This window comes from Hippopotamus amphibius, chromosome X (assembly GCF_030028045.1).
Source record: "Hippopotamus amphibius kiboko isolate mHipAmp2 chromosome X, mHipAmp2.hap2, whole genome shotgun sequence".
Classification (NCBI taxonomy): Eukaryota; Metazoa; Chordata; class Mammalia; order Artiodactyla; family Hippopotamidae; genus Hippopotamus; species Hippopotamus amphibius.
The window spans coordinates 71462807-71483094 of record NC_080203.1 but is presented as its reverse complement, the minus strand read 5'-3'; the positions used below and the strand labels follow the sequence as shown (position 1 = coordinate 71483094).

At 37.5% G+C, this 20288-nt stretch overlaps 1 protein-coding gene across 2 annotated transcripts in view; it reads left to right on the top strand.

Moving 5' to 3' along the window:
* Positions 1-20288, top strand: part of ATP7A (ATPase copper transporting alpha) — a 174720-nt gene that overhangs the window by 142460 nt on the left and 11972 nt on the right. For both annotated transcript variants that reach the window (XM_057717884.1, XM_057717883.1), the window contains 6 exons: positions 2305-2432; positions 3451-3605; positions 3818-3952; positions 6453-6647; positions 8197-8379; positions 10074-10290. In XM_057717884.1, coding sequence (XP_057573867.1) covers positions 2305-2432; positions 3451-3605; positions 3818-3952; positions 6453-6647; positions 8197-8379; positions 10074-10290 — 1013 coding nt within the window. The remainder of the gene's footprint in view (positions 1-2304; positions 2433-3450; positions 3606-3817; positions 3953-6452; positions 6648-8196; positions 8380-10073; positions 10291-20288) is intronic.

The window sequence follows — 20288 nt, the reverse complement described above, 5'->3', positions numbered from 1 at the left end:
TTTTTTAATTGAGTTATAGTTGATGTACTATATTATATAAGTTACAAGTGTACAATATAGTGATTCACAATTTTTAAAGGTTATACTCCATTTATAGTTACTATAAAATATTGGCTATATTCCCCATGTTGTGCAATATATCCTTGTAGCTTATTTCTTTTATACAGAGTAGTTTGTGCCTCTTAATTCCCTACACCTATATTGCTCTTCACCTTTCCCTTTCCCCACTGGTAAGCACTAGTTATTTCTCTATATCTGTGAGTCTGCTTCTTTTTTTGGTTTTTTTTGGTTTGTTTTTTTTTTTAATTTATTTTTTTATTTTTTTGGGGGTACACCAGGTTCAATCATCTGTTTTTATACACATATCCCCACATTCCCTCCCTTCCTTGACTCCCCCCCCTTCGAGCCCCCCCCACCCTCCCCGCCCCAGTCCCCCAAGGCATCCTCCATCCTCGAGTTGGACTCCCCTTGTTATACAAAAACCTCCCACCGACTATTTTACAGTTGGTAGTATATACATGTCTGCGCCACTCTCTCGCCTCGTCTCAGTTTCCCCCTCACCCCCCGCCCCCTCCCATACCCTGAGTTCTCCAGTCCATTCTCTGTATCTGCATCCTTGTACTTGTCACTGAGTTCATCAGTACCATCTTTAGATTCCGTATATGTGAGTTAGCATACAAGATTTGTCCTTCTCTTTCTGACTTACTTCACTCTGTATGACAGATTGTAGTTCTATCCACCTCATTACATATAGCTCCATCTCATCCCTTTTTATAGCTGAGTAATATTCCATTGTGTATATATGCCACATCTTCTGTATCCATTCATTTGTTGATGGGCATTTCGGTTGCTTCCATGTCCTGGCTATTGTAAATAGTGCTGCAATAAACATGATGGTACATGTTTCTTTTTGGATTATGGTTTTCTTTGGGTATATGCCCAGGAGTGGGATTACTGGATCATATGGTAGTTCTATTTGTAGTTTTTTAAGGAACCTCCAAATTGTTTTCCATAGTGGCTGTACCAACTTACAATCCCACCAACAGTGCAGGAGAGTTCCCTTTTCTCCACACCCTCTCCAACATTTGTGGTTTCCAGATTTTGTGATGATGGCCATTCTGATCGGTGTGAGGTGATACCTCATTGTGGCTTTGACTTGCATTTCTCTGATGATTAGTGATGTTGAGCATCTTTTCATGTGTTTGTTGGCCATCTGTATGTCTTCTTTGGAGAAATGTCTATTTAGGTCTTCTGCCCATGTGTGGATTGGGTTATTTGCTTTTTTGGTATTAAGCTTCATGAGCTGCTTGTATATTTTGGAGATTAATCCTTTGTCCGTTGTTTCATAGGCAATTATTTTTTCCCATTCTGAGGGTTGCCTTTTAGTCTTGTTTATGGTTTCTTTCACTGTGCAAAAGCTTTTAAGTTTCATGAGGTCCCATTTGTTTATTCTTGATTTTATTTCCATGATTCTAGGAGGTGGGTCAAAAAGGATCTTGCTTTGATGGATGTCATAGAGTGTTCTGCCTATGTTTTCCTCTAGGAGTTTTATAGTGTCTGGCCTTACATGTAGGTCTTTAATCCATTTGGAGTTTATTTTTGTGTATGGTGTTAGGAAGTGTTCTAATTTCATTCTTTTACATGTTGCTGTCCAGTTTTCCCAGCACCGCTTATTGAAGAGGCTGTCTTTTTTCCACTGTATACTCGTGCCTCCTTTGTCAAAGATAAGGTGCCCATATGTGTTTGGGCTTACTTCTGAGTTCTCTATTCTATTCCATTGATCTTCCTTTCTATTTCTTTTTTGTTATATTCACTACTTTATTGTATTTTTTAGATTCCACGTATAAGTGATATCATCCAGTATTTGTCTTTCTCCTGACATGTTTGTTTTAATCTAGAACAACTCCTCTCTCCAGTTCTCTCTTCTTTATTCCTCCCTGCTCCTCCCTCTCCATACATTTGACTTGTTAAAGAAGCATCTATCAGTTGTCCTTTAGAATACCCCACAGTCCAAATTTGTCTCTGTTTTGTTAAATAAAACCCATTACTTTATTTCTAAAGCTTTCATTTATTTGTTCAATGACTATACAAGAAATATTTAGAGTGCTACTTTATGCTAGGTACTGAGCTATTCCCCAACAATGAAAAGAACTGACATTGTAGTTCCTAATTTAAATGTTGGTTCTAACTTCCATTGGTAGCAATTTGGGGGCCACAAGCTTGATGTCAACTACGAAGCTTGCATGGAAAAATCAGGGGGAGAAGCATATTGTCATGATGCTTTTTATTTTAACTCATATCCAGTGAAGAGCAAGTGGATGTGGAACTTGTACAACGTGGAGACATCATTAAAGTGGTTCCAGGAGGCAAAATTCCAGTGGATGGGCGTGTTATTGAAGGACATTCTATGGTAGATGAGTCCCTCATCACAGGTATGTTCTTTCAGGGGATGATGACATGAAAGTGAAGTGAATCCAAAGTGTCAATTAAAAATAGGCATGAAAGGTGAAAAATGTTTTTCTAGAAACTATGGACTGAGTAAATAATGAGCAAAGAGAATATGAGTTGTTTTTAAGATTGTATTAAATCAATTTCTGCAGATTTACTTTGTGGTTTTAGTTATGCAACTGAAGGCTCTTTTCACTGAAGGTTGTTAATTACTAGAATGTATAACCAGAGGAAGTTGTCACATTCTGCTATAGAGCCCAATAGACTTTGGCAAATTTTCCTGAGCAAATACCTATTGTGTCTTCCTGCCCTAAAGACTGGTCTAGTCTGAGCTGGGATAGTCTGTCCAGGTTTTCCACATCAGGGTCAGCTCTAAAGAGCAGAAGCCTGAAATAGTTGTAGAGATCCTAGATAACTAAGGCCAAATCCAGAGCAGAATCAAAATAACACCTTTCCTACCTCAGTCCTTAGAGTAGTGCCAGAAGAGGCTCAACTTATGAACTGTGTGGAAATAATTTAGGATTCTGTGTTTCTCAGTAGGGGTGCTATTGCTAGTTTGGGTGGGACAGTTCTTTGTTCTGGCTGACTATCCTACACATTATGGTACATTTAATATCCCTGACCCTGACCTGCTAAATTGGAGTAGCAGTACCCCATGCCCCACCCGTAGTTATTACAAACAAGAACTCTCTCCTAGATTTATGAATGATCCTTGGGATCAGGTTGAGAACCAGTGATCTAAGAGTAGGGTGGAGCTCCAAAAGTACCTGCCAATAAGAGTTAACACATTAGGTTTTTCCAATTTAAGATATATATATCCCTGGGTTTGGCCCAGAACTGACACAAAGAAAAAGAGAGGGCAACTTTCACCTAGGCGTTTGTCCAGATTCTATTTCAGGAAGGAAGAATCTCCTTTCTAGATACTGACAATTAACAAGTAATGGTGTATTTCAAGATAGTATTTACTTATGCTCCATAAATATATCTTTATTCCTTATATAGGGGAGGCAATGCCTGTGGCTAAGAAATCTGGCAGCACAGTGATTGCTGGTTCCATTAACCAGAATGGGTCGCTCCTTATCCGGGCAACCCATGTTGGAGCAGATACAACCCTTTCTCAAATTGTCAAACTTGTAGAGGAGGCACAAACATCAAAGGTAACTTAACTCCCTAGGAGAAACAGAAAGTATTTTCATTAAAGCTGACTCAGTATAAATCTTGATCTAGTTTTTATATGTTCCTCTGATTAATTCTAGTTGTATTAGTATGGAGTTTGTTAAAATATGTGCTCAATACTAAATGCACTGTATTCATTATCAAAAAAGGAGACTTTGATATACATATCATTATTATTATTTTTTAATTCTAGGCTCCTATCCAGCAGTTTGCAGACAAACTCAGTGGCTACTTTGTTCCATTTATTGTTATTGTTTCCATTGCTACCCTTTTGGTTTGGATTATAATTGGATTTCTGAATTTTGAAATTGTGGAAACCTACTTTCCTGTGAGTGACTTATAACACCTCTTCATCATACGTAAAACAGTTTATGAATCTTTTGCATAAGTAATTAATTGGAAAATAGCTAATAATTACTGGTATCTTTAACAGACTGGAGTGAGAGGGTGATAAGAATAACATTTGCATTTCTGTAAATATAAAAAAATATGAAAGGTTTTTTTTTATTATGACTTGTGATTTTCCAAAAGCAAGTACAGGCATACCTCGTTTTATTGCACTTTGCTTTATCATGCTTTGCAGATATTGTGTTTTTTACAAATTGAAGGTTTGTGGCAGCCCTGCGTCGAGCAAGTCTGTCGACGCCATTTTTCCAACAGCATTATTTTTTAATTAAGGTGTGTACATCCTTTTTTAGACATAATGATATTGCACACTTAATAAACTACAGTAGAGTGTAAACATAACTTCTATATTCATTGGGAAACCAAAAAATTCTTGTGACTCACTTTATTTCGATAGTCTGGAACTGAACCCACAATATCTCCGAGGTATGCCTATACTTACCTTTCACATTTTATACTTAGTCTCAGTCCTAGCATGATTTTGCTTTCACAAAGGACTATGGATACATTGAGGAAAACCTTGGAATCTCAGCTCTGCCACATACCATCAGTATGATCTTAGGTGAACTTAATTTCTCTTTGAGCTTCAGTTTCCTCATCTCTCAAGTGAGATTTTAATAATATTCATCTGACATAACTTGCAGTTGTAAAAGTTAAATAAGATGATATATTAGAAACACTATAATTTATTAAATGCTTTGTAAATATAAGATAATATTAATGACTGCTTCTCTCTAGTTCTGTGATAGTCTCTAAAGTATGGTGTCGTAAAGTGGTAAAGTAGACCTGGACTGTACCTCATATTAGAGACACAACTTTTAAGTCACTTAATTTCACTTATTTCAGTTTTGTCATCTATAATATAGTGATAATAATACCTAAATTTCAGGATTGGAATTAGTATAGGTGAAAACATACACTTATGACATACGTGAAAGCATAAGCTTAGATGTCTGTGAAAATCCCTTCCAACTCTGTCTCTCTCTATAAATACTCGTATAACTCTTAGACGATCACTTAGTTTAAGTATTTGAGAACTTAGAACATAGCACTGTAAAACCATTATTGCTAAAGAAAGTCTTACTTATTGTGTTTCTTTCTTTTAAAAAATCCCATGCTGTACACTGTTTCATGCTGTTTGTCCCTTCAATTAAAGAACAGGTAGAATCATAATGTCTGTGTATCTATTCCACGATATGGTCATTAGTATAATATTAAAAAGTTTCTTTAAATGATTCATATTGGTTAAGTACTCATTGACCAAGAGGATTGCTGGGAAGTATTTTGGAATATGTCTCCTTCAGGAATCTTTCTTATGAGTTCAGGGGGTCTTAGGAGATTTCTCCTAATAATATCAATCATATTTACCCACAGAAGCAAATACTCAATGTCACTAAGAGCTATACTACCAGTTATACTCAGTTTACGTTGTTTTGTCCAAAAGAATTTTATTGAAATGTGATTAAGCAACCTTTGCAAACTGGGTGATTTTTTTCATTGTCTTTAAAGAATAGTGTGAAAGACAGCTTTGTGGTCTTAGTATACAGAAGTACAGATTTTTTTTGGTTCAGGATCAGATTTATTGAGAATTAGGTCCCATGTTTGCAGTTATTTTTGAAAGTCCCTAATAAGAACACTTATTCCCTCAATATGGGGTGGGGGAAGCTGACTATTTTTTTTTACATCTTTATTGGAGTATAATTGCTTTACAGCGTTGTTAGTTTTTGCTGTACAACAAAGTGAATCAGCTATACGTATACATATATCCCCATATCCCCTCATACTTGAGCCTCTTTCGCACCCTCCCTATTCCACCCCCTAGGTCGTCACAATGCACCGAGCTGATCTCCCTGTGCTATGCAGCAGCTTCCCACTAGCTATCTATTTTACATTTGATAGTGTATATGTGTCAGTGCTACTCTCTCATTATGTCCCAGCCTCCCCTTCCCACCTTGTGTCTTCAAGTCCATTCTCTACATCTGTGTCTTTATTCTTGCCCTGCCACTAGGTTCATCAGTACCATTTTTCTAGATTCCATATATATGCATTAGCATATGGTATTTGTTTTTCTCTTTCTGACTAATTTCACTCTGTATGACAGACTCTATGTCCATCCACTGGGAAGCTGACTTTTATTATGTTCCTTATATTCACTCCATAGTTTGTAACTCTGGAATCACAAAATTGAAACCCTGATTTTAGGACTGTAACTTGTGTACCAGTTATGTCAGCAATATTTTATATTCATAAAAGAAAAAAAGTGTTTTCTTACTAGTAACTAAAACGTGTTGGTAGCTAAGTAGGATTATGTGTGACTCCAAAATTGTGGTTTTATTTAAATAGAGTTAATAGAGTTAAGCTTTGTTCCTTTTGCTTCATTCAGCTCTAAATCAGCAATCAAAATTCATGCATTTCTTTTCAAGGGCTACAACAGAAGTATCTCCCGAACAGAAACGATAATACGCTTTGCTTTCCAAGCCTCTATCACAGTTCTCTGCATTGCATGCCCCTGTTCACTGGGACTGGCAACTCCAACTGCCGTGATGGTGGGTACAGGAGTAGGCGCTCAAAATGGCATACTGATCAAAGGTGGTGAGCCATTGGAGATGGCTCATAAGGTAAGATAGTCCCCAGAACTAAGAGTTGTCTCATCCAAACTGGCAATAGTACCTGTATTGAAGAATAGAGTCTTAAATTATTTCTACATAGCCCATAAGCTGAGCCTCTTCTGGCACTATTCTTTAGGTTGAGGTAGGAAAGGTGTCATTTTGGTTCTGCTCTGGATTGGCCCTAGTTACCTAAGATCTCTAAAACTACTCCAGACCTACTCTCTTTAGAGTAGACCCCGGTGTGGAAAACCTGGAGTCCTTTTCTAGCTCAGACTAGACTGGTCTTTAGGGCAGGAAGACAGCATAGGTATTTGCTCAGGCAATTTGCCCAAATCTATCAGGCTTCTAACCTATTTGTGTGTTACTCCATGTTTGTGCTGTTCACCATTAGATAGGACTTGCTGTTACTCTGCCTTTACTGCCACCAGCTGACAGTTTGCAACTATGACTTTGGGAATATAATCCTGTCCCTGATCCCTCTCATATTAGAATTTCCATCACAATCTCAATCAAGGCTACTTGACTTCAACTAAAACCATGTTCCTTCTAGTGTGTTCTTATGAAGATATTAAGATGCATGTAGTAAACACAGAACACAACTTAGAACAGATTTGGAACCTCATCTAGCCAGTGAATACAGGCTACTAATTTTTATAGTAATTTTAAATTTTGATATAATTTCAAACTTAAATAAAAGTTGCAAGAATAGTATAAAGAACTCCCATATACCCTTTACTGCAGATATGTGGCTCCTTTCCTAAGAACAAGGACAATCTCTTATATGACCACAGTACAAAGATCAAAATCAAGAAGTAGATATTGATATAATACTATTGTCTGATCTGTTGTCCATATTCCAGTTTCCTCAGCTGACTCCATGATCCTTTATAGCTATTTTTTTCTTTTGTCCGGAATCATGCTTTGTATTTAGTTGTCATATCTCTTTTCATCTCGGTTCCTCAAGCTATTCGTTTCTCATGGTTTGTTGTCCAAGTTTTACTGTAAGGTGACTATGTTCTCTAATTCCAGACTTCCTTTTTCCTGCCTGGTCACTTTCCCTCATTGGTTCCCTAGCTGTCTCTTTTCAGGCCAAGCTACTTATCTAGACACAATAAAGTCAGAGCAACCTAGAAGGTCTTATCTGATGTACATTTCATCTTACTTATAATCATTTGCCTACTGCCCAGATTTCCCCTACAGATCTAAAATTCATTAGTATTGAAAGCCTTTCTCTTTCCCTAGAGGCACTGCAGGCATCTCTTAATTACCTATTAACAGTCAATTCTTAACAAGTAGTTCTAGTTATTTAACATATGCCTACACTACATTGAACATTTGCAAGGGAGGGCTATTAGGCGTAACTAAGGATATTTCTTCCCTTATTCTTCTTTTTATTCTCCTAAAGAGAGTTTATTAAGTCCAATTAAAACAAAGGTCAGCTTATTAAGAAACAAGATAGTAATGTGTTCGTCAAAGTAAACCTTTTTCTCATTTCTGGAAAGCTGATATTAAGAATTATCAAGTCATATAGGTGCATTGTATTTTGATTTTCTTACAGGTAAAGGTAGTGGTATTTGATAAGACTGGAACCATTACCCATGGAACCCCAGTAGTCAATCAAGTAAAGGTTCTAGTGGAGAGTAACAGAATATCACGCAATAAGATCCTGGCCATTGTGGGAACTGCTGAAAGTAACAGTGAACACCCTCTAGGAGCAGCCATAACCAAATACTGCAAGCAGGTACAATTTTTCCCTTGCTTATTCATGATTTACGTATATAGTTGGTATGATCTAGAGAGACTTGTGTTTTCTCATTTTGTACGTTTTAATTTCTTCATACAGAAAAGTATAAAGATGAAAACAAAAATTGACTATAACCCTACCACACAGATAACCCCAGTCAACTAAAAAATTAAAATAGAAGTAATACATATTTATAGTAGGAATATTCAGATAGTTTAGCGTTACATAATGAAAAAGGAAAGCCTCATTCCCTGCCCCCTTCCATAATTCCTCCCTCGAAAGTTTAATAAGTATTAACCTGTTAACAGTCTTTTTAAATAACAGCTTTATTGAGATAAAATTCACATACTATAAAGTTCACCCTTGTAAAGTTACAATGCAATAATTTTTAATATAGTCACAAAAAGTGTGCATTTTTTAACCATTTTTAGTGCATATACCAGCATTTATTATTTTTTAAACTTTACATAGAAAGGTGATATAATGAACAATCTTTTGTACCTTTTAAAAAATTTTTATTAAATGATTTTCCATATCAGGACATATAGATCTGCCTCATTGTTTTTAATGACTATATTGTGTTCTATTGTATGATTGGTTTTTTGGCTCTTACAATGTGCATTTAACATCCTTGTCAGCTTTTGCAAGTTTATCTCTAATGCTAAATGCCTATCAATGCAATTGCTAGATCAAAGGATACATGCAGTTAAATTCTGATGAATATTACCAGTGCTCAAATGAAAAATATTATCGACACCCACACAAAAAGGTGTACCAGTTTATGCTTTCACCAAAAGTTGAATGCCCATTTCCCCACATTCTCACCAACACTTTATTTTTGCCAGTTCAATAAGTAAAAAATATTTATTTGTTGATGGTTTATTTTGCATTTTCTTAATTATGAGTAAGGTTGAGCATCTTTTCACATATGTATTGGCCACTTGAATTTCTTTTTCTATACCCTATTTGCTTGTATCCTTTGCCTATTTTTTCGTAAGATTGTTTACCTTTTTCTCATTGATTTGTATAAATTCTTTGTAAATTATGTCACATCATTTTTCAATGAAGATGTGGCAGTTTCATCATTGATGTTGCTGTTTCTTTATTTGTTCTTTCCTTTTTACTTATTAACTATTAGTAACCTGGCATCTTTATACCTAAATAAAATAACAGAGAAGATGACGATATAAAGAGCCAGGAAACAATGATGGTCACCAGAATTCTTTGGCTTACTTAGAACACAGAATCATACTATAGAGGCCCTATGGTAACTAAAGGCCGTGTTCTTTGTTACCCTCTGCCCTATATTGAATAGAAAGTCTGACGTGATGATAGAATTAAATATGTAACTTGTAATTCTCTACTGGAAAGGACAGAGAATATTGATATACCTTTCACATTTTCTTTCCCTAAAGTTGATATCTTATAGAGTGGGATTTAAAAAAAAAGTATTGTGAGGTTCTTCTGTAACTTTGAACATTATACTTAATGCTCTGTTCCTTTGTTCTTATCAAACCCACTGTCAAGTAGGCAATAATAAGTGACAGTTTTATTCTAAACATTTAGGGTTAACCAGGCATGTAGATTGTGTCTAAACATTTAAAATTAACCAGCAGTAATCTTTGATCTTGCTAATGATGACCTTGGATTATTAGAATGGCTGAGGAAATCCTTCTGTTTCTATTTGTTAGGAGCTGGACACTGAAACCTTGGGTACCTGCATAGATTTCCAGGTTGTGCCAGGCTGTGGTATTAGCTGTAAAGTCACCAATATTGAAGGCTTGCTACACAAGAATAACTGGAAGATAGAGGAAAATAATATTAAAAATGCATCCCTGGTTCAAGTAGATGCAAGTAATGAACAGTCATCAACTTCGTCTTCCATGATTATTGACGCACAGCTCTTAAGTAAGCTAATTTTCTTTGTAGTACCAATTATGGGACCGTTATTAACAGATCTAACTTTATAATCTGAACTGTTATATGAGAAACAAAGATTGGTGTCATGATTTCATTCTCTTAAATCAATTTCACCATAGGCCTTCTAATTATTTCACTCAATTACTCAAGAACATTTTTCAGCTGTGCTCCTTGATTACAGTAGAGGGTGATAAAGTCTAGCCTTAGCCAATCTTCCATCTTAGTTCAGCTATCTTTCTTTTATATTTCACCACAGCTGCTCCAAACCTTATGTATCCTTCACAAGCTCCTGTGGCCTTCCCCTTATTTATCTAAGTAAATTGTCTGGCTTATTTTTCACACAGAAATTTAAGGTTTTCAGACATGTGTTTTTTCAGTTTTCATGTCCAGAATGTTTCCTTTTACAGGGGAAGAAGTATCCCTGACGTTGCCTAATGAATCCCCTCATCTTTGCTCTAGATCCTACCCTCTTTTGATTCCTCAGGGACCTAACGCTTTGTTATATCCCTTTTCTCCTTTTTTTTTTCCCCAGCTCTCTGTCGTAGCTCCTTCTCCTAAACATATAAACATTACTTCCATCAAAATCACTGTATTCCCATCTAGATTTTGTCCTATCTGTCTTTCTTTTCCTTAATAGCCAAGCTTCTAGAAAGAGTAGACTAGGCTGGCTGAATTCACTTCTTCTCTCTGCACAGTCTGGCTTTTGCCCCATCCGTACTAGTGAAACTATTTTAAGTCCACTGATGGCCTCATTTCATGCCTCTCCAATGTTCGTGCCTTTTCAGTGTTCATTGCCGCATGACCTCACTAAAGCATTTGACAATGTTGACCATTTCTTCTTTCCTAAAATTTTTTCTCCTTTGATTCCATGACCCTACTTTCACTAGATTCTTCTCTCACCCACCTGGCTGTTCTTTCTAATCCTCCCCTGATTCATCTTTTCTCCTGCTTTCAAATGTTGGCTGTCCTCAGAGTTTTGTTCTTTGTCTTTTGCTCATTTTACATACTCTCTCTGTACAATCCTGTTCATGCTTTTCTTTTTTTTCATGCTTATCACTTATTCTACCACCTGTAGGTTTTCCCTGCCACTCTAAAATCCACATCTGCAGCCGAGACCGGTTTCTCGAGTTTCTTATTGGTCTATCCATCTGACCAAAAACATGATATTCATACCTAGGTATACCACTGCCTCCCCACCCATTTGTGCTTGAGTGATTTTGCTAACATGCAAACCTGATTATATAACTTTCTGACCAATAACTTTTATTGCAGCGGTTTATAACCTATTTTTGAATCACGAACCTTTGGAGGAATGTGATAAAAGCTTTGCCCACCACTCAGAAATTTTCTGTTTTGGACATTTGTTTGTATCCTAAAGTCCCTCCATGGAAATCTATTAAGGATACTGGCTTTACAGGCTCTCCATCTCCAACAGGACAAAGTCCAGTCTCTCTGGATTTTGTTCAAGATCTGTTCCCTATGATATGTCTCCTGCCTTCTTGTACCACTTATCTTGTCTTTTTCCACTGTCAACCACATACCCTGTGTTTCATCCATATGGAACTACTTACAGTTTCTCCTTACATGATGTCATTTCCTGCTTATTAGATCACTTCATTTACCATTTTCTCATTTTTGAAGACTCAGCTCACATCTGTTTTTAGTGAAGGCTTCATTATGTGACATACATAGGCAGACGTATTTGCTCTTCTTCTTTAGTCATAACTGTACTTGATCTCTGGATGTACTAGGCACACTGCATGATAATTCTTTATTTACCTGCCTGGTTCTACAAAACTTTTTTTTAAATTTTTTAAAGAACTTTTATTGAGATATAATTGACATATAATAAACTGCATATATTTAAAGTGTACAATTTGATTTTTTTTCTTATCAGTAATGTATATATGGTAATCCCAATCTCTCAATTCATCCCACCCCAGCCCCATTCCCCTCCCCGCCCCCACCCCGCTTTCCCCTGTTGGTGTCCATATGTTTGTTCTCTACATCTATGTCTATTTCTGCCTTACAAACTGGTTGATCTGTACCATTTTTCTAGATTCCACATATATGTGTTAATATACGATATTTGTTTTTCTCTTTCTGACTGACTTCACTCTGTATAACAGTCTCTGGGTCCATCCATGTCTTTACAAATGTCCCAATTTCATTCCTTTTGTGGCTGAGTAATATTCCATTGTAAATATGTACCACATCTCCTTTATCCATTTCTCTGTCAGTGGACATTTTGGTTGCTTCCATGTCTTGGCTATTGTAAACAGTGCTGCAGTGAACATTGGGGTGCATGTGACTTTCTGAATTATGGTGTTCTCTGGGTATGTGCCCAGTAGTGGGATTGCTGGGTCATATGGTAATTCTATTTTTAGTTTTTCAAGGAACCTCCATACTGTTCTCCATAGTGGCTGTATCAATTTACATTCCCACCAACAGTGCAAGAGGGTTCCCTTTTCTCCACACCCTGTCCAGCATTTTTATTGTTTGTAGATTTTCTGATGATGCCCATTCTAACCTGGGGTGAGGTGATACCTCATTGCAGTTTTGATTTGCATTTCTCTAATAATTAGTGATGTTGAGCTACTTTTTATGTGCCTCTTGGCCACCTATATGTCTTCTTTGGGGAAATGCCTCTTTAGATCTCTGCCCATTTTTTGATTGGGTTGTTTCTTTTTTTGATATTGAGGTGCATGAACTGTTTATATATTTTGGAGATTAATCCTTTGTCTGTTGATTCGTTTGCAAATATTTTCTCCCGTTCTGAGGGTTGTGTTTCCGTATTGTTTATAGTTTCCTTTGCTGTGCAAAAGCTTTTAAGTTTCATTAGGTCTCACTTATTTATTTTTGTTTTTATTTCCATTACTCTAAGAGGTGGGTCAAAAAAGATCTTGCTGTGATTTATGTCAAAGAGTGTTCTACCCATGTTTTACTCTAGGAGTTTTATAGTGTCTGGCCTTACATTTAGGTCTTTAATCCACTTTGAGTTTACATTTGTGATATGGTGTTAGGGAGTGTTCTAATTTCACTCTTTTATATGTAGCTGTCCAGTTTCCCCAGCACCACTTATTGAAGAGGCTGTCTTTTCTCCATTGTATATCCTTGCCTCCTATGTCATAGATTAGTTGACCATAGTTTATCTCTGGGCTTTCTATTCTGTTCCATTGATCTGTATTTCTGTTTTTCTGCCACTACCATATTGTCTTGATTACTGTAGCTTTATAGTATAGTCTGCAGTCAGGGAGTCTGATTCCTCCAGCTCCGTTTTTTTCCCTTAAGATTGCTTTGGCTATTTGGGATCTTTTGTGTCTCCATACAAATTTTAAAATTTTATTATATCAAAAACATATAAACAGTTCATGCAGCTCAATATCAAAAAAAAAACAAAAAACAAAAAACAAACAACCCAATCAAAAAATGAGCAGAAGGCCTAGATAGGCATTTCCCCAAAGAAGACATACAGATGGCCAAGAGGCATGTGAAAAGCTGCTCAACATCACTAAGTATTAGAGAAATGCAAATCAAAACTACAATGAGGTATCACCTCATACTGGCTAGAATGGGCATCATCAAATTTAGGGATTGCATTGAATTCATAGATTCCTTTGAGTAGTATAGTCATTTTCACAATGTTGATTCTTCCAATCCAAGAACATGTTATATCTCTCCGTTTGTGTCGTCTTTGATTTCTTTCATCAGTGTCATAGTTTTATGAGTACAGGTCGTTTACCTCCTTAGTTAGGTTTATTCCTAGGTATTTTATTCTTTTTGTTGCAATGGTGAATGAGATTGTTTCCTTAGTTACTCTTTCTGATCTTTCATTGTTAGTGTGTAGGAATGCAAAAGATTCTATGTGTTAATTTTGTATCCTGCAACTTTACCAAATTCACTGATTAGCTCAAGTAATTTTCTGGTGGCATCTTTAGGATTTTCTGTGTATGGTATCATGTCATTTGCAAACAGTGACAATTTTACTTCTTCTTTTCCAATTTAGATTCCTTTTATTTCTTTTTCTTCTCTGATTGCTGTGGCAGGGACTTCCAAAACTATGTTGAATAATAGTGGCAAGAGTGGACCTCCTCGTCTTGTTCCTGATCTTAGAGGGAATTCTTTCAGGTTTTCACCATTGAGAATGATGTTTGCTGTGGGTTTGTCATATATGGCCTTTATTATGTTGCGGTAGGTTCCCTCTATACCCCTCTTCTGGAGAGTTTTTATCATAAATGGGTGTTGAATTTTGACAAAAGCTTTTTCTGCATCTACTGAGATGATCACATGGTTTTTATTCTCAATTTGTTAATATGGTGTATCACATTGATTGATTTGCATATATTGAAGAATCCTTACATTACCAAGATAAATCCCACTTGTTCATAGTGTACTATCCTTTTAATGTGTTGTTAGATTCTGTTTGCTAGTATTTGGTTGAGGATTTTTTCATCTAAATTCATCAGTGATATTGGTCTGTAATTTTCTCTTTTTTTTTGTAGTATCTTTGTCTGGTTTTGGTATCAGGGTGATGGTGGCCTCGCAGATTGAGTTTGGGAGTGTTCCTTCCTCTGAAATGTTTTGGAAGAGTTTGAGAAGGATGGGTGTTCGCTCTTCTCTAAATGTTTGACAGAATTCACCTGTGAAGCCATCTGGTCCTGGACTTTAGTTTGTTGGAAGATTTTTAATTTCTTCTGGATTCAGTCTTGGAGGGTTATACCTTTCTAAGAATTTGTCCGTATCTTCAAGGTGGCATATAGTTGCTTGTAGTGTTCTCTTATGATGCTTTTTATATATGCAGTGTGTGTTGTAATTTCTCCTGTTTCATTTCTAATTTTATTGATTTGAGTCCTCTCCCTCTTTTTTCTTGGTGAGTCTGGCTGAAGATTTATCAATTTTATTTACCTTTCAAAGAACCAGCTTTTAGTTTATTGATCTTTGCTATTGTTTTCTTTGTTTCTATTTCATTTATTTCTGCTGTGATTGTTTGATTTCTTTCCTTCTACTAAATATGGGTTTTATTTGTTCTTCTTTCTCTAGTTTCTTTAGGTGTAAGGTTAGATTGTTTATTTGGTATTTTTCTTGTTTCTTGAGATATGGTTGTATTGCTATAAACTTCCCTCTTAGAACTGCTTTTGCTGCATCCCATAGGCTTTGGATTGTTGTATTTTCATTGTCATTTGTCTCTAGGTTTTTTTTTTTTTTTTTTATTTCCTCTTTGAATTCTTCAGTGATCTCTTGGTTATTTAGTAGCATATTGTTTACCCTCCATGTGTTTGTGTTTTTTACAGTTTTTTCCCTGTAATTGATTTCTTTTTTTTTTTTTTTTTTTAAATTTATTTATTTATTGGCTGCGTTGGGTCTTTGTTGCTGCACACGGGCTTTCTCTAGTTGCTGCGAGTGGGGGCTACTCTTCATTGTGGTGCACAGGCTCCTCATTGTCGTGGTTTCTCTTGTTGTGGAGCACAGGCTCCAGGCGCATGGGCTTCAACAGTTGTGGCACATGGGCTCAGTAGTTGCGGCTCATGGGCTCTAGAGCACAGGCTCAATAGTTGTGGCGCACGGGCCCAGTTGCTCCATGGCATGTGGAATCTTCCCAGGGCAGGGCTCGAACCCGTGTCCCCTGCATTGGCAGGCGGATTCTTCACCACTGCGCCACCTAGGAAGTCCTGTAATTGATTTCTAATCTCATAGCATTGTAGTTGGAAAATATGCTTGACACGATTTCAGTTTTCTTAAATTTACCAAGGCTTGATTTGTGACCCAAGATGTGATCTATCCTGGAGAATGCTACATGGTGCACTTCAGATGAAAGTGTAATCTGCTGTTTGTTTTCGGATGAAATGTCCTATAAATATCAATTAAATCTAGCTGGTCTGTTGTGTCACTTAAAGCTTGTGTTTCCTCATTAATTTTCTGTTTGGGTGATCTGTCCATTGGTGTAAGTGGGGTGTTAAAGTCCCCCAGCATTATTGTTACTGTCAAGTTCCTCTTTTATAGTTGTTAGCATTTGCCTTATGTATTGAGGTGCTCCTATGTTGGGTGCATATATACTTATAATTGTTATATTTCCTTCTTGGATTGATTCCTTGATCATTATGTAGTGTCCTTCCTTGTCTCTTGCAATATTTTTTATTTTAAAGTCTCTTTTATCTGATATGAGTATTGCTATACCAGCTTTCTTTTGATTTCTCTTTGCATGGAATATCTTTTTCCATCCCCTCACTTTCATTCTGTATGTGTCCCTAGTCTGAAATGGGTCTCTTGTAGGCAGCATATATATGGGTCTTGTTTTTGTATCCATTCAGCCAGTCTGTGTCATTTGGTTGGAGCATTTAATCCATTTACATTCAAGGTAATTATCTATATGTATATTCCTATTCCCATTTTCCTAATTGTTTGGGGTTTGTTTTTGTAGGTTCTTTTCCTCTCTTGTGTTTCCCACTTAGAGAAGTTCCTTTAGCATTTGTTGTGGGGCTGGTTTGGTGGTGCTGAATTCTCTTAGCTGTTGCTTGTCTGTAAAGCTTTTGATTTCTCTGTCAAATCTGAATGAGATCCTTGCTGTGTAGAGTGTACTTGATTGTAGGTTCTTCCCTTTCAACACTTTAAATATATTGTGCCACTCCTTTCTGGCTTGCAGAGTTTCTGCTGAGAAATCAGCTGTTAACCTTATGGGAGTTGTTGCTTTTAATAATTTTTCTGTGTCTTTAATTTTTGTCAGTTTGATTACTATGTGTCTTAGCGTGTTTCTCCTTGGGTGTATCCTGCCTGGGACTCTCTGCACTTCCTAGACTTGGGTGGCTGTTCCCTTTTCCTTATTAGGGAATTTTTCGACTATAATCTCTTCCAATATTTTCTTGGGTCTTTTCTCTCTTCTCCTTCTGGGACCCCTATAATATGAATGTTGGTGTGTTTAATGTTGTCCAAGAGGGCTCTTAGGCTGTCTTCAGTTCTTTTCATTCTTTTTTTCTTTAGTCTGTTTCACGTCAGTGATTTCCACCATTCTGTCTTCTAGGTCACTTATCCGTTCTTCTGCCTCAGTTATTCTGCTATTGATTCCTTCTAGTGTATTTTTCATTTCAGTTATTTTATAGTTCATCTGTATTTGTTTGCTCTTTAATTCTTCTAAGTCTTTGTCAGATATTTCTTGCAGCTTTTCCATTCTTTTTCCAAGTTTCTAGATCATCTTCACTGTCATTATTCTGAATTCTTTTTTTGGAAGGTTGCCTATCTCCACTTGTTTTAGTTGTTTTTCTGGGGTTTTATCTTGTTCCTTCATCTGGTACAAAATCCTTTGCCTTTTCATTTTATCTGTCTTTCTTTGGCTGTGGCTTTCGTTCTGCAGGCTGCAGGATTATAGTTCCTCTTGCTACTGCTGTCTGCCATCTGGTGGATGAGGCTGTCTAAGAGGCTTGTGTACACTTCCTGATGGGAGGGACTGGTGGTGGGTAGAACTGGGTGTTGCTCTGGTGGACAGAGCTAAGTAAAACTTTAATCAGCTTGTCTGCCAATGGGTGGGGCTGAGTTCCCACCCTGTTGGTTGTTTGGCCTGAGGTGACCCAGCACTGGAGCTTACAAGCTGTTTGATGGGGCTAATGGCAGACTCCAGGAGGGCTCATGCCAATGAGCACTCCCCAAAACCCCCACTGCCAGCATCCCCATCCCTACGGTGAGCCACAGCCACCCCATGCCTCTGCAGGTGACCCTCCAACACCAGCAGGTAGGTCTGGTTCAGTCTTCTATCGGGTCACTGCTCCTTTCCCCAGGACCTGTTGCACACACTACTTTTTTGTGCCCTCCAAGAGTGTAGTCTCTGTTTCCCCCAATCCTGTGGAAGTCTTGAAATCAAATCCTCCTGGCCTTCAAAGTCTGATTCTCTGGGGGTTCCTCCTCCCATTTCTGAACCCCCAAGTTGGGAAGCCTGACATGGGGCTCAGAGCCCTCTCCAGTGGGTGGACTTCTGTGGTATAACTGTTCTCCAGTTTATGAGTCGCCCACTCAACAGTTACGGGATTTGATTTTATTGCGATTGCACCCCTTCTACCATCTCATTGTGGCTTCTCCTTTGTCTCTGGATGTGGGGTGTCTTTTTTGGTGAGTTCCAGTGTCTTCCTGTCAATGATTGTTCAGCAGTTAGTTGTGATTGCAGTGCTCTTGCAAAAGAGAGTGAGCGCACATCCTTCTACCCCACCATCTTGAACCAATCTCACAAAACTGTTATTTCTTTATTATTTGTCTATGAACTCACAGTATCAAGCACAGGGGCACATAGTAATTTTGTTCACCTGACAGGTTTTATGAAGCACTGTTCAGGACACTAAAAAATCAGCAGTAAGCAGAATAGATGAAGTTCCTATCTCATGGAGTTTACATTCCTGGTGGGAGAACACAAGACAGTGAGCAAATAAATAAACAAATATAGTCTGTCTGATGGAAATAGTGCTATGATGAAAATGAAGAAGGGCAAGAGGTATAGGGAATGCTGGGAATAGCAGATCCTGTTTTATAACAGCTGATTATGGTAGGCCTCATTGAGAAGGTGGTGTTTGAGCAAAAACCTGAGGAGGGGGAGGAAGAAAGTTATGTGAATATCCGTGACAAGAGCATTCCAGGCAGGAGGAATGTTAAGTACAAAAGCCTTGAGTCAGGAGTGTGCCTGAGTAGTTTGAGGAACAGTGTGGCTAGAACAAAGTAAATGAGTGAAAAGGGGGTAAGAGATGAGGTAAGGACATTGAAAGGACTTTTGTTTTTACCCTGAGATGGAAAGCCATTGGAGAGTTTTTGAGCATAGGAGTGACAGAATCTGACAATGTTTAAAAAGTATTATTTGGATGGTAAATTTTATGTTATGTCTATTTTCTACAATAAAAAAAATTGAGAAAAAAAGGTATTACTTGGGCTGCTTTGGTAAAAATACACTGCTGCAGAGGGTAGGGGTAAGGGAAGAAGCAGGGAGATAAGTTAGTGGGCTATTGCCATAATCCAGGTGAAAGATAATGGTGGCTTGTTCCAGGGTGATAAAAGTAGAGGTCATAAGAAGTGGTCAAAATCTGGATTTTTTTTTTGGCTACACCACATGTCTTGTCCCTGACCAGGAATCAAATCTGTGCCCCTTGCAGCAGAAGCATGGAGTCCTAACCACTGGACCACCAGGGAATTCTTTGGGTGTGAGCTGGCTAACAGATCTCACAGATTGGAAATGGGGTATGAGAGAAACAGGAATCAAGAATTAGGGCAAAGTTTGTGGCCTAAGCAATTTAGAAGGATGGAGTTACTATTTAAACAAGATGGAGAAGATCACAGGAGGGGCAATATTGAAGAAAAATGATCAGGAATTCAGTTTTTGACATGTTAAGTTTGAGTGCCTGTTAGGTATGCAAGTGGTAATGTCATATTAATGGAAATACCAAGGAGGCAATCTGGAGTTCCAAGGAAACAAACTGGGTTGGAGATATAGACTTGGGAGTCATCCACTTATAGATCTGTGATGGTCAATATGGTAGCCACTAGTTACATGTGACTATTTAAATTTAAATTAATTAAAATTTAATTTAATTTAAAATCCAGCCCTTCAGCCATGCTAGTCACATTTCAGTTTGCAATAGCCACGTGTTGTTAGTGGATACTGTATTAAACAGAGCAGATGTAGAACATTTCCATCATCACAGAAAGTTCTGTTACACAGCACTAATATATATGGTATTTAAAGCCCTGAGACTGGATAAAATCATCAAAGAGTTGGGACTTTCCTGGCGGTCCAGTGGTTAGGACTTGGCGCTTTCACTGCTGTGGGCCTGGGTTTGATCCTTCGTCAGGGAACTAAGATCCCGCAAGCCATGAGGTGCAGCCAAAAAAAAAATCATCAAGGAGTGAGAGTAGATAGAGGGGATAAAAAAGTTTAAGGATTGAGCCCTGAAACACTACAAATTAAGATGTCAGGGTAATGAGGAAGGATCAGCAAAGAGGACAGAAGAAGTGGTGAGTGA